Here is a 15,666-nt window from a genome sequence, read left to right on the forward strand (position 1 = left end):
ATATATATATATATATATATATATTGTACCGGCATTACCAGATAACTAGCAACCCTTTATTGCTCAGTGACTGTTGTTCTCAATGTCTTTATGTCTCAAAAGTGTTCTCTGTCAATTGACTGTCTGTTGTCGTACTAGAGCGGCTCCAACTTCCGGAGACAAATTCCTTGTGTGTTTTTTGGACATACTTGGCAAAATATAAATGATTCTGATTCTGTCCTCTAAACACAAGCGGCGCCTCCTCAGCGTTGAACCTCTCTCTACCTTCTTTAGTTTTCAGTACAGATGCTTTAAAACTGGCTATTTAAAAAAGTTTAAAAACAATCGAACGATGTGAAAAAAATATTCGTGATCTCTTTTTTTTTCGGACAACCTACAACAAACACATAAAACCGGTTTGACAGTACAAGCTAAAAACATTATTATGTCATAATACAACAATCAGCAGTTTTACTAAGCAAAATACAAACTCTTTAAAACCAAATTAAATCAAACATCGACAGCCTGATGTTTCAGCCTCCCAGCTGCTTAAAAGTCCTTTAAAAGTGTTCAATGATGAAAAATTAAACAGATGCACACGTGCCAGGACGTATGATCCCACGGAGGCAGTATTGCTGTAGCACGAGGACAGTGAGAGGCCAGACTTTGTGGATGTTAAATAAAACTAGTTTTTCTTATTGCTGTTGTTTAATGTTGCAGTGTTGTCTTCTCTCAGTTTTCATCCAACATAATACCTTATTATAGAAATATGTGTAACATTAGGGCTGCAGACATATACACATATTACACGTGCTATTATCGCGATGACAATGTTTTTTCGATATATATGTACATTTTGGCCAGTAAAAAATATGCTTGGCCGGTGAGTCAAAAAGTAAATTTTGGCCCTTGTTTCTGGGGCTGGATTGCATTAATTTGATTGCCATTCATTTTAATGGGGGAAAAAAATGCAAGAGTTGAGGGTCCGCTGCTACTAAGTTTGAGAAGTTTGAGTTCCTGTCTTCTTTCTAGATAAACTAAATTTGCAAAAATAATTGGATACAAAACAATCTGGATAAACAACTTTTCACCTCTATTTTTTATTTATTTTTTGCTTTGCTGTTTTCTTGTTTCAAGTGTGACAGTTATCCCTTTACTCTTAGCTTGCATTCTTGAGTGTCAGTCTTTCCTCACCACTTGCTTACCTCGCATAAACCCGCTTGCCCCAAATTTGATTGGTTAATTGTGTCACATGGGAGGAGTTACAATGGAGGTCAGCGGACTGAGCAGTTCCTGTGTATATATATCTGCTACAAAAAACGTGCACTCCGCTATTTAGGACCTCATGGGACCTGTTAAAAAGTATTTGACCCAGGAATTAAATGAAATGCTGTCTATTCTTTTAATTTGCTGCAATGCTTCTTAAAATCTTTCTGTAAATTTAAATAGATGTTTATCATGACATCCTCAATGTTTCTTTTAAAAGTCCAACTAATTGTTCAGACAAGCGAGACCAGCCATGAAGTCAAATGCCAAAGTCAAACCAGTCAAACCACCACCAGTCAAAGCACGAAATGGTTTGACTACAACTTTGTGCTGACATTTTTGAAACGGTGTATAATCAGTCGTGCTTGGTAAGTAAATAAGAATATAGTCAATAGGAAGGGATGACATGGAATTATACCTCATGGCCAGTTCTCCTGGGGAGAAGCAATACTGTCATGATTGTTCAGCAGTTGTATCATTATTGATGTCTTTAGGGAAAAGAAGAGAACCCAGTAATAGTACCCCAACAGAGAAAATTCAACTATCTCTCAGAATAACGCTCCATTACAATGGACCAATTATTATTAATTAAGCCGTCCTTTATCACTTTTGACACCATGAGACCAAGGCAGCACCTAACAATTGAACGACAGTAGCTCGCCACTGTGAAGCTTTAAACAGCACGTTCTCAGAGGGAAGAGGTCATAGAGCTTAGTGTCTCAGCAGGTTGAAAAGAGATTCAAAGAAACTGGAAGAGTCACAGAAAGGCATAGAAGTGGACTTCCTTGGACACACAGCGGCTGAAATAAGTATTTAACACGTCACCATTTTTCTCAAATATATTTCCAAAGGTGCTATCGACATGAAAATTTTACCAGATGTTGGAAAACAACCCAAATAATCCATACATACAAAGAAAGTAGAACAAATAAGCTCAGAAATTAAGTTGTGTGTAATAATGTGAAATGACACAGGGAAAAAGTATTGAACACGCCAACTGGCATTTATTTCACACTTTGTACAAAAGCCTTTGTTTGCAATGACAGCTTCAAGACGCCTCCTGTATGGAGAAACTAGTCGCATGCATTGCTCTGGTGTGATTTTGGCCCATTCTTCCACACAAGTATTCTTCAAATCTTGAAGGTTCTGTGGACGTCTTTAATGGACCTTATGTTTCAGTTCTTTCCATAGATTTTCGATTGGATTCAAGTCAGGCTATTGGCTGGGCCATTCTAGCAGCTTTTTTTTTTTTTCTTCGAAAACCATACAGGCCATGGCGATGGAGTGCATTACTCACTGTTTTCCTTCTGACAACAGTACCTGCTAATTACAGGTCTTTTTGAAGCTCTCCTCAGGCGGTCCTTGGCTCTTGGACAACTCTTGCTATTATTCTTTACACTCTTCTTTCAGAAATCTTGCGAGGAGCACCTGATCGAGGCAAATTTATGGTGCTATGGCCTTTTTTCCCCTCCTAGAAGCCGTCACCTTATCGTGGTGGAGGGGTTTGTGTGTTCCAATGATCCTAGTAGCTAAGTTGTCTGGGTCTTCACGCCCCTGGTAGGGTCACCCATGGCAAACAGGTCCGAGGTGAGGGACCAGACAAACCACGGCTAAAAGACTCCTATGATGAAAAATATAAGTGGATCGAGGTTTCCCCTGCCCGGACGTGGGTCACCGGGGCCCCCCTCGGGAGCCAGGCCTGGAGTTGGGGCTCGAAGGTGAGCGTCTGGTGGGCCCATGGGGTCCGGCCGGGCACAGCCCGAAAGAGTAACGGGGGTGCCCCTTCCCATGGGCTCACCACCTCTGTGAGGGGGGTACAGTGCGAGCTGGGCGGTGGCCGAAGGCAGGGACGTTGGTGGTCTGATCCAACGCCTCTACACACGGCGCCAAGCAGGTGTGGGTATACTTATTGCCCCACGGCTTGGCGCGTGTACGTTGGGGTTCACCCCGGTAGACGAGAGGGTAGACACGCCTTCCCATGAGGAAGCAGAGTCTGGGTTCTCTGAGGCGGGCTCTCCTATCTCTGGGGTTGAGGTCACCTAGGTGGTTAATAAGCTCCTCGGTGGCAAGGCCCCGTGGGTGGATGAGATTCACCCAGAGTTCCTAAAGGCTCTGGATGTTGTGGGGCTGTCCTGGTTGACACTCCTCTGCAACGTCGCGTGGACATCGGGGACAGTGCCTCTGGATTGGCAGACAGGGGTGGTGGTCCCCCTTTTTAAGAAGGGGGACCGAAGGGTGTGTTCCAACTACAGGGGGATCACACTCCTCAGCCTCCCTGGTAAGGTCTATTCAGGGGTGTTGGAGAGGAGGAAGTCAAATCTCAGATTCAGGAGGAGCAGTATGGTTTTCGTCCTGGCCGTGGTACAGTAGACCAGCTCTACACCCTCGGCAGGGTCTTCGAGGGTCCAACTAATCTACATGTGTTTTGTGGACATGGAGAAGGCGTTCGACCGTGTCCCTCGGGGAGTTCTGTCGGGGGTGCTTCGGGAGTATGGGGTACTGAACCCCTTGATACGGGCTGTTCGGTCCCTGTACGACCGGAGAGTTTGGTCCGCATATCCGGCAGTAAGTCGGACTCCGCCAAGGCTGCCCTTTGTCACCGATTCGGTTCATAACTTTTATGGACAGAATTTCGAGGCGCAGCCGAGGCTTAGAGGGGGTCCGGTTTGGTGGCCTCAGTATTGCATCTCTGCTTTTTACAGGTGATGCCTCGGGATCCCCCCGGAAGAGCTGGATGAAATGGCTGGGGAGAGGGAAATCTGGGTGTCCTTGTAAAGCTACTGCCCCTGCGACCCGACCTCGGATAAGCGGTAGAAAATGGATGGATGGATGGACAATTGGCTTTCCACTTACATATTATGGCCCCAACCGTGCTCACTGGAACATTCAGAAGCTTAGATATACCCCTATAACCAATGCCATCATTATGTTTTGCAACAATTAGTTTGCAATGGTCTTGAGACAGCTATCTGCTCTTACCCATCATGAAATGTGTCTTGACTCACACCTTGGCAATGAGACCTTTTTGTAGGCCATCAATTAGGACTGAACCAGCTGATATTCATTTGCACTGACAAGGGGCTGGAATGCAGTTTGATTATGGATAGATTTTAGGTGTTGTCTTGGCTCTCCATGTCTTTTTGCAGCTTTCTTCATGTGTTCAATCCTTTTTCCCTGTGTCATTTCACATTTTTACACACAACTTAATTTCTGATCTTATTTGTTCTACTTTCTTTGTATGTATGGATTACTAGGATTGTTCCCAACATCCAATAGCACCTTTGGAAATATATTTAGGGAGAAAAATGGTGACGTTAAATACTTATTCAGCCGCTGTGTATGTGTGTGTGCGTGTACACACGCACGCACACACGCACACGGTGAACGACTGGTTAGCACATCTGCCTCACAGTTCTGAGGTCCCGGGTTCAAATCCTGCCTTGCCTGTGTGGAGTTTGCATGTTGTCCCCGTGCCTTTTCTCCGGGTACTCTGGTTTCCATCCACATCCCAAAAACATGCATTTTAGGTTAACTCAAAATTGTCCATGGGTGTGAGTGTGAATGGTTGATTGTTTATATGTGCCCTGGACATTTGATCGTAGTCTCCCCCAGCGTATTCGTCATTACTGTTTTGGGTATTTTCACCCTTCTTTTGATCTGTGTGTTTTGCCTTTTGCGTGACATAGACCAAAAGAACATCCATCCATCCATTTTCTGAGCCGCTTATCCTCACAAGGGTCGCGGGAGTGCTGGAGCCTATCCCAGCTATCTTCGGGCAGCAGGCGGGGTACACCCTGAACTGGTTGCCAGCCAATCGCAGGGCACATACAAACAAACAACCATCCGCACTTACATCAAAAACAACATCCATTGTAAAATAATTTCCGGGGGGATAAGGATTACAGTGTGTTTTGACATTTTTCTGTGTATGTCATTAACAATTTTCACGTTTGCAGTCCATGTACCATGACCGCCAGGGAGTAGCAGTGGTTCCACCCACAGTGCCAGGGGCCTTTCTGGGGTTACCAGAGAAGAGCATGCTGAGGAAGCAAAAATCTATAGGTATGTGTATGTAAGTGTGTATGTAATAGGTAAGGCTGGTGACTGGGAACCTGTACAGTTCTAGTAAATTGCTCCTTTATATTCTTGTAATATTATATAAATTCCTCGAGGACTTGCTGTATGTGCTAATTATCGATGAATTTGAATTGTGATGTCAGCAAGTGAACTGTCCATCGATAATACTGGAGGTCATTAAGATGAAGATTCATCATCAGTGTTTAGCTACTGTGTTGCAATGGACCACAAGTTTATTAATCACGTTGTGATTAACAATACTCTTATGACGGAAAAATTGAATTGTCATGTCTGACGTGACATTCTTTGGTCAGCTACATGGCAACAGATCTTCTAAATTTGACAGTTAAAAAGTTGAAATAAGAGAACATCTGCTCTAAACAAGACGACATGCAAGCTCATATCCATTTGTCAATAAAAACTGTTTTTGTCTATAGTTAACGAATAGCTTTTGACTCAAATATGTCAAGTTTTTGATTATTTATTTTCCAATTTTTTATTGTTCACTTTTCCATTTTAAGGTACAATCTTTTTTGTTTTTTTTCGTGAGAATAATGCACTTTAACTTCACTGATGACAGATTTGATATTCTCTGATTGTACAGACAAGTGAAAAGAAAAGAAAAGAAAAGAAAAGAGAGAAATTGACTTACTCAATTGTTTAAACACATCTTGTGAAGGTAAAATTATGAATCCACGTTGGGTCATTCATTGTACGATTACTTTTTTTTTTTTTTACCATATTCTATTCTAAATCCATATTTTCTTTCTGCTGGATTTCTTCAAGGTACAACAGAGGAGGAAAAACAGGGATTCCTTACGCCTCCTCTACTTAAGTTTTCCCGCAGCCTCTCAATGCCAGATACTTCAGAGGATATCCCTCCTCCCCCAGCCATTTCACCCCCCTCACCACCTGCCTTCAACTCACCTGCTGGCTCAAAGCCCAAGAGTTACGGTACCACAAGACCCACCTTTACCCAGAACTCACCTAACGCAGTGACGACTATTAGTAGAACCACAGATGTTGGTACATTGAGGCGGGGCTACCACAGACAGAGTTCAGAGCATTTTGAGAGTACACGCACACGAGGGCGTACGCCAGTGCCCGAAAACCCGTACTCTGAAGTAGGCAATAAGAATTTGTATGTGCCAGCAAAACCAGCCCGAAGGAAGGGCATGCTAGTAAAACAGTCAAATGTCGAGGACAGTCCAGAAAAAACATGTCATATGCCAGCAAGCCCCTCGGGCCCAGTTTCCATGCCTACTACACCTGTTGAGCGAACATGCTCTTCCATCCCCATTCCTACCATCATTGTCAAGGAACCATCCACCAGCAGCAGTGGCAAGAGCAGTCAGGGTAGCAGTATGGAGATTGAGCCCAGCACTCCGGAACACCCATCTCTAATGCCAACTGTTGGTGGAAGTGGTGGTCTGCGTCCTGAAGACCCAGCGTCTTTAGGCAACCCATTTGCAGCAGCTATTGCTGGTGCGGTGCGGGACCGAGAGAAGAGACTCGAGGCAAAAAAACACTCTATTGCCTTCCAGTCAATAGATATGGGGGATGATGACTTAATTGGTCCTACCCCAACACCTCGCCTTCGCCAGTCAAAGTCCATCGATGAGGGCATGTTTGGTAGTGACGAGCGACTCCGAAGGATGATGGCTCCACTAGTGCACCTTGGACCACCTGTTGGAGGAGGCAGTGGAAACATGACAGATTTTAACACTCCGGAGCCTACCGTTGTTCGGGAGCCACTAAATACTAAAACAGGACAGTGTCCTAATCTAGATAGCCCTGTTAGTCTCCCAGCTACTCCTCCAAAGAGCCGATATAGGGCCAATGGGACCTATCTTCATCCTGTCACTGGTAAACCTCTGGACCCTAATTCTCCTCTAGCTTTGGCCCTCGCGGCTCGTGACCGAGCAATGAAGGAACAACAAAATCATCATCAAAATCAGCAACAAAATCCTCCTCAGGTTCTGCAAACTCCCAAACACGAAGCTCAGTCCCTCCCCCTGCAGCCAAGCCACAAACTAGACCTCAACCAGCCTCTCTTTATCGATACCAAGTTGCGGTCTGGGATTGAGACAAGTTTTGCGTCAATCTCCTCGGCAACCATGGGCCGTCCAGGGCGAGGTGGCTTGCGCAGGCAAATGACTGAACAGAAATACGAGTCTGATGTGGCTCGGGAGGAGCGACAGCATCACGTAGTTGAGGAGAGGAAAAGTGCACCTGCAGATGTGGCTGACACACCTAAGTCAGCTGGGCTGTTAATGGTTCACACCAGCACAGAAATAAGCAACAAGGTAAATAACCAAGAGTTGGAAGGACAGGATAGCAACAGGCCATCTGAGCTGAAAGACCCCAATCAACCTGATCCTCGCAGTGGCCAAACATTGTCTATTAATGCCCAGCCCTCTTCAACACGAAGACGTAGTATTCCTTTAGGAGAATCCTTGGATGAACCTGTGAAGCTACCTTTCCGGATCCCCCCTCCTCCGCTAGCGTCAGTTGACATTGATGAGGATTTTGATTTCACAGAGCCACTCCCACCTCCTCTAGAGTTTGCAAACAGTATTGACATCCCCGATGACCAGGCTAGTGTGATTGCACAGATGCTCCAGCAACAGAGAAGGAATGGTGGTCCTCTACTACCCCAATACAATGTCCATGCCCCTCTACTTGTCACTGATCAACACAAACGGGTGACGAACAGTATGGCCCCTTCATATCCTCCTCCTCCGCCAGACCCAGAGTCAGGGGTAGGTGACTCTGGTATTGAAGAGGTAGACAGCCGCAGCAGTGGAGACCCTCAGCACATGGAGACCACCAGCACCGTGTCAAGCATCTCCACCCTTTCGTCAGAAGGAGGCTACTGTGAAACCACTCTGGAGAGCCTTTATGCTACTGCAGATGGGCATTCCTTCCTAGTGGATAGACCTCCTGTACCACCCAAACCCAAAGGCAAATCAGTCATCAACAGAACCTCGCTTTACCATGATGCCCTAATTGAAGAACCACCTGAATCTTATGGGTCACCACCTCAGGCTAGTGCTGCTCATACTTTATCCTCTGAACCTCCTAGGACGCCCACTCAAAGGACATCAAAGCTGTGGGGTGATCAACCTCCTGAGCTTCATAGCCCTCCATCTACACCAGACGCCAAGAACACAGTTATCACAGAGTTGAGTTCCATTCTGCAACACATGAATCGCGATAGACCACCCAAATCAGGAGAAAGCCTGGACTCCCCCACAGGAAACCAAGGGGACTTTGGAACAAGGTATATGATGGCTCATTTCTTTTCTTTTTAAACTGCTCTGGTATTGACGGGGTAAACATATTTAGAATTTAGTCCTTTGTTAAGACAGTTTTTGAACCAATGTTGTTATACATATATTTCAAGGTAGGGGGGGATGAGTGTGGGCTACTTAAGCGATCATTGTTGACTATGTTTGGTGACATTATTTGCCAATGCTAGAGGAGACAGTACCAAGAATTCATTTGTTTGTGCTAGTAGTGTCAGATTATGAGGTCTTCCAGATTGTTTTGGGTTTAGGACCCATGGTTATAAAGTATACATTCTAAAAACAGCTTCAGCTGCAAAGGTACTCTTGCTGAGAAGAGTTATTGATACAGTGGTACTATTGCAATATTTGATTCATTTTTAGTTCATAATTGCACCGGCTGCACCACACTTTGCTTATTTAAATCTTACGCCTTATTCTCTGTTGGAATTTATTTGTGTGCAACGAGTTAGGCCTGAATTAACAGCACAGTGGGAGAAAAATGGCAGATTTTCACACCTCGGGAATATCATTGGTAATCAGGCAGAGATTAAAAATGTATGCCACAGGTGGAGCAATGAGATTTTCTGTCAGCTTCAAAGTAGTCCCAATTCATCAGGACCTGCAGATTTTGATTGGATATCTAAATTTTGAGGATTTTTTGATACTTTAAAAGGATAGAAATTAGAAGTCTGACTTAATAAAAGATTGTAATCTGACCAAACTGCATGAGGGCTGTAATTTTTTGGGATTCAGAGATGAAAATAGATAATCAGAGGTGATGTTTGCAAAAGTAATCAAGCACGTTGGCCCTGTCAAAGATTTTAAGGGAATCCTTCGCAATGTTCAGTGACGTTTGGAGGCTTTGTTATTTACAGATATGGATTTTATTTTTGGTTTTCCAGAGTTAAGAGAGAGAGAGAGAGAGAGCGAGAGCGAGAGCGAGCGCGATAAGATTCTTTGAAGTTTGTGTCTCATTTGATTTGGCTTGTCGGATTTTGTTTGTGCATGCATGCATTGGTCAATTGCCTTAACAGTAAGTCATAGGTATCAGTTTTTTCGGCCAATACTTAATTTCTCTCTTTTTTTGTGTGTGAAAATGAAAAGGGCAAATATGACATATTAATTTTTGATCAGTTGTATTAGGAGATTGACTGCAAAAGTAAGGATGATGATGTCATGTTTTAGTAGCAACAGAATCAGTCAGAATCCAATTTATAAAACTCAAAGAAGTGGGACAATGGTTTTATTGAAACAGTACCTGAACTACATCAGCTCATGTTTTATTAAACTCACATCTCGGTATGAGGGGAAAATAAAAAAGCAAAATAAATAATTCAATGGTGGCATGCATTTTGCATGGACAGTCCATCAGAGAGGTGTAGAAAGCAGTGGAAAAAAAGGGTTGATTGCTTTGGGCACTTCTTTTTTCTGGTGCAATAAATAAACAGATCAAAACGGTCACATCCATTTTTGTTAATTACAGTGTCTTGCCCAACAGCTGCTTAAGTCCTGCCTTGCATCGCTTCGTTCACGCTTCATGCCACATGCTATCATGTTATCCTCATTTCCATCATCTGTGCTTGGTCTGTTGACCTAAAACTTTCTAATCATTTCATTTTCAGCTCAACTCCATTTTCTCCAGTCTCCCGTAGTTCCTTCATCCCTTCTTTCTTCATGTTTCCCCAGTACACCCTCACAGGTAGGATCCATCGACTGTTATCATGCCACACTAAGTTATCCACGTGTATTTTTTTATTTTATTTTTTATTTTTTTGGTCAAAAGAAGATTTGGTAGACTGTAAACGGAAGTCAGAAAACAGAAATGTATCAAAGACAAAAAGACAAAAAGTAAACCCACAGTGCTTTTTAAGTGTTTCCTTTCTGTCATTGTTTAATTTCAAATAAAACAGCATATTCACAGGCATTGACTGTGAATATGCTGTTTTATTTGAAATTAAACAACTGATAATACAATACAGCAAACCCTTTTCACAGTGTTGTCAGACCACGTTCCGTTCGTTTCTTCCTGGAGTTATGTTCACTCCTGCTATCTGTGTTTGATAATGTAGTAAGAAAATTTAAATACAAAAGGTAAGATGATATTATAATGTTTAAATATTTATGATCACAGTAACTATAAATTAAGATGACGATGCAAAAGAGGGCAGCAATTTCTCAAATTATTATTAGACAGCATCCATTCATCCATCCATTTTCTGTACCACTTATCCTCACTAGGGTCGCTGGCGTGCTGGAGCCCATCCCAGCTATCTTCGGGTGAGAGGCGGGGAACACCCTGAACTGGTCGCCGGCCAATCGCAGGGCAGATATAAACAAACAACCATTCGCACTCACATTCACACCTATGGGAAATTTAGAGTCTTCAATCAACCTACCATGCATGTTTTTGGGATGTGGGAGGAAACCGGAGTGCCCGGAGAAATCCCACGCAGGCACGGGGCGAACATGCAAACTCCACACAGGCGGGGCCGGGGATTGAACCCCGGTCCTCAGAACTGTGATGCAAATGTCCTAACCAGTCCTCCACCACATGGGTAGTTGTATGTGCCAAGAGATTTTGGGCTCTATTTTTGTAGATGGTGCATTTGCGGTGGAATGCGAAAGCTGGCGGATCCTGATTGTCATGCAAGCGCAAGACTCGTTGCGCATGTCTGGCAATTTGACACAACACCGCTCTGCAAAAAGCTGGGTGTTCCAGCACAGCAAGGGTGTGTCCTTAGACCACGTCTAAATCTGGGCGCAGCTGGTCTCACACGATTTTGGTGAATTTGATGGGGGCACAGGCAGACAGATTCTAAGCTCCGCGGACGTGTGGTGGATGTCAGATGTATTTCATTTGTAAATATGTGAACAGCGGTCATCAAACCCTCTGAATCATTGTAGAAATCATTTTATTGAGCGCATTATTATTATTATTATCATCATCATCATCATCATCATTATTATGTTTTTTAAATCATTCCACTGGCCGGCACAGCTATAAAGGGGGTTTACACAAACAATCGGGAGTGGGCATAGATATATGAGGTCTGCGGACATATTTAAGTTACCAGCAGTTATTACCAGCTCATACTGTATTTTATAAGGGTGCCCACACACATTGTCTTTTGCCACACCAGCCAAGATCAGTCACAATGCACGGATCGCTGTGATGCATCCGCACAGAGACGTCTCCATGCAAGACTCTCATTGCGCCACATTTAAAGGGAATGAGAGGAGCTGCTGTAATTGCTGGCGAGTGAATTCGGGTGTAAACACACCCAGTGGCACAGCCTTCCCATTCTCGGATCTGCTGGGCTACGCTCATCTACGAAATTACCAATATCGGTCATTGTTCACAGATATTTCACAGATTACAACCTGAACGGTTGTCACCCGCCACGCTGGATTTACGCCGGCCACGAAAATAGAGCTCTAAGTTATCTGACCTCACCATGAAAAGGGTCCATTGCTGGGTGGCAAATCTTGTAGTCGTCTGGCATTCAGAAGATTGAGTGACTGTTACAATCCCCTCCAGTCCTGTCAAAGTGTCCTTCAGCAAGTTAGTGAAACCCTAGTTGCACCAAATGCTGCTATTATTGTGTGACTCAAACACAAAACAACATAGCAAACTCCAGTTAGTGGATTTATTGGCAGCCCCTCGAGATTGCTTCTCCTTGTCTTATCTCTCAAGTCTACTTACATTTTTTGATCATCACCTCTCATGAAAATGAATATACAGTATATGCCGTACATTTGGACAATAAACTCGTGATCTGAATAGAATGAAGTATTTTGATGCATTATGATTCACGCAAGGAGAAAAAATTATGTATGCCCATGTCAGATCTGATAGTAAACACTTTTAATGGCGCTCTCCATTAAGATAAGTGTGTTGTAACAGAATGAATCATGAATAATGCATAGTGAATTACCGTTTTTCATGACTTGGATACCAATGTTTCGACTACACTAGTGATGACAGCTTTCGTGCTGGTTGGTGTATTGTTTTATGGTTTATTATACATCTTTGTTAATGTAGTAAAAAAAAAAAAAAAATTGAAATTGATTTAAAATGATTTTGTTCTCAAAGTCAAGCATGGAATTTTTGTCTGAACTGAGGGTAATTGGTGGGTGACTGTCAAATGACTACCTGAATGCAGACAAAGCCTGTTGAAATCAGATGTTTTTGAAGTTCCTGTCCCATACAAATGAGCTGCTGCTCAACATCCCCCCTCACTTGTACTTACATTTACTCCAGAGACCATATATATGAATACAAGCAATTTTTTTCTTGTATTCATATTATGGAAAGGCTGTTTTTCCATTATATGTCCCCTTAAAGGCACAACCCATTTTAGCTGCCCCACTGTTCTGTATGGCTGTGGCATATCCAAAGCATATATATTAAACAGGTCTCTAATTGCTCAGTACCATCTCATACCGTCGGTGTCGTTTTAATGTGAGTGTAGTTTGAGGGAAAATTGTCTGATGTGATTAATTTAATAAGGTCACTGTTAGGGTGGTCTGATGAACAAGTTGCTTTCAGTTGTGAGCCCTAAAGCGGTGTTGAACATCCTGTTAGGGTCTACCGATTACTTTTTTGTTTGGTGCTCTAAAACAGGGATCTTCAATTAAAATTCAGTGGGGTTCGGTTGCAAAGGATTTCTCAGGGCAAAGGTCTGGACCGCAATGTTTCGATTTGTGTACCCATCCATCCATCCACTTTCTGTGCTGCCTATTTCCATTAGGGTCGCATGTGTGCTGCTGGAGTCTATCTCAATAGACATTGGGTGAACTGGTTGCCAGCCAATTGCAAGGCACATATAACAGACATGCAAACACCAAAGGCATGAAAAAGGTGACCAAAAAAAAAAAAACATTTTCGAGGGGGTCGGGGGGATCCCCCGAGCATCATGCAGATAATTTTTTTGTTTTGATTGTAATATAAATTAAGCAGGCGGATGACTGGTTAGAGCCTCTGCCTCACAGTTCTGAGGATCGGGGTTCAATCCCCGGCCCCACCTGTGTGGAGTTTGCATGTTCTCCCCGTGCCTGCGTGGGTTTTCTCCGGGCACTCCGGTTTCCTCCCACATGCCAAAAACATGCATGGTAGGTTCATTGACAACTCTAAATTGGCCGTAGGTGTGAATGTGAGTGCGAATGGTTGTTTGTTTGTATGTGCCCTGCGATTGACTGGCAACCAGTTCAGGGTGTACCCCACCTCCTGCCCGATGATAGCTGGGATAGGCTCCAGCACACCCGCGACCCTAGTGAGGAGAAGTGGCTCAGAAAATGGATGGATGGATGGATGGATAAATTAAGCAATCTGGAAGAGTACAATAAGGCAAAATAGATAAATTTTTTTCACAGAGAAAAACATTTATTTACATTGCTCAAGTACATGTTGATGTACAAATTTAAGATTAGAATTAAATTTGCCTCATTTCTTTGATTTTTTTGTTTTGTTTTGTTTTGGCCTCCAAATTGAACCACGCCCATCTCCACCTGCACCTTATGCCTGCTTCAAGCTGTGCCACATGAATAGCATCCTCCTCTTTAAGCACTCTCATTCTGGAAAAGAATTGACTAAAATCATTGTCTGTTTCTCCTCATTTTTCACTATTACCAACGTCAAAGGTTAATCCCAAATGCATCCTGCAGGAAAATATTAAGTACAATATTTTTCAGTTTTTATTGGCCATTTCTGAATTTGAAGTTCGTTCATTCTGTGTTGTGAACTAATCCCTAACATCGCTCCCTCGCTTAATACATTTAACACTAACAATAATAGTAATAATAATAATAATAAACAGATAATTGTAGCCGCGTTTCCTAATTATTACAAGATGTACTAGCGGATCAACTCTTATTGCCGATGTTACGTGTGCTTTATGGTTCCACTGGGACCACAACCAGGGCCACGAGCTGCAGCACCTCAACACGAAAATACAAAAGACCAGTGCAACAAATACCAGCAAAATGTTGCTTAAACATAAGAGTAGCAATAGAGGATGTCCGCTCCAGAGGTGGGTAGAGTAGCCAAACATTGTACTCAAGTAAGAGTACTGTTACAATAATGTGACTCAAGTAAAAGTAAAACGTAGTCCTCCAAAAAATTACTTGAGTAAAAAGTGCACAGTGAAATTATTACTCGAGTACTGAGTAAATGGTGAGTAACTTCTGATTTTCATTTTTTTTTTTTTTTACAACAGCATGAACATCAATAAAAAAAACTATTTTTAAATTACAAAATTAAATGTGAATGTGCAAATTCTGATGTTGCTGTGTGTGTGTGTGTATGCACAGTCAAAACTACAAAAAAACATCTGCAATTTACTGCAAGGTGTTTTCTCAAGTTATAAGCGGGCTGAAATATCCACGTTTGGCCAGACAGTGCCAGACAAATACTACAATACATGAAAGCTGTTGTTTTTGTTCGTCTAAATGTAAACAACAGTAGCGCGCCGTTGCCTCCATGGTAACGACAACCTTCCCAACATGGCCACCACGCACGCACGACAATTAGCAGGGCAAGCTTATCTAGTGTGAATGCCTGTGTCTGGGAAGCCCAATGGAAGACGTTGTGTGAGGTCATATGACTTTCTTGTGTCGTTTGATTGGTGAAATAGACTTAAACATCACTAGCGCTTAAATTGGATTGACGCAAAGAGCGCCCAATGCAGTTGAAGTCGTAGTCTCGCGCACAAAATAGTTGATAAATAAGCAATAATAAATAAATAAAAGTAGCGAGCGACATTAAGATCATTGTAACGGAGTAAAAGTAACGTTACTTCTTAACAGCAGAAGCGGCTGAAGTTTTTTTCTGGTCTCCGTCAAGTCCATGGCAGTGAACCTACCCAAAGCAGGTCCCAAGCGCACAGGCGGAACCTCAGGCTGCATATTAGTCCGCCGTGGAGTAATATTCACAATTACATCTGTGTGTGGATGGTGGATGTGTGGAATGGATCTATGCCAGCATTCAAGGAGTACGAAACAGCCTATGACGTCAGCGACGGGCCTGGCAGCGCCTTGCATGGCAGCAGTCGCCTAT

At 43.1% G+C, this 15,666-nt stretch overlaps 1 protein-coding gene across 1 annotated transcript in view; it reads left to right on the forward strand.

The window, feature by feature from the left end:
* The window catches only part of LOC133474453 (SH3 and multiple ankyrin repeat domains protein 2-like), a 282,765-nt gene that overhangs the window by 241,200 nt on the left and 25,899 nt on the right, over nucleotides 1-15,666 (forward strand). Inside the window, exons 20-21 of the mRNA XM_061766190.1 lie at nucleotides 5,202-5,307; nucleotides 6,109-8,605. Coding sequence (XP_061622174.1) covers nucleotides 5,202-5,307; nucleotides 6,109-8,605 — 2,603 coding nt within the window. The remainder of the gene's footprint in view (nucleotides 1-5,201; nucleotides 5,308-6,108; nucleotides 8,606-15,666) is intronic.

Source organism: Phyllopteryx taeniolatus, chromosome 2 (genome assembly GCF_024500385.1).
Source record: "Phyllopteryx taeniolatus isolate TA_2022b chromosome 2, UOR_Ptae_1.2, whole genome shotgun sequence".
Lineage (NCBI taxonomy): Eukaryota > Metazoa > Chordata > Actinopteri > Syngnathiformes > Syngnathidae > Phyllopteryx > Phyllopteryx taeniolatus.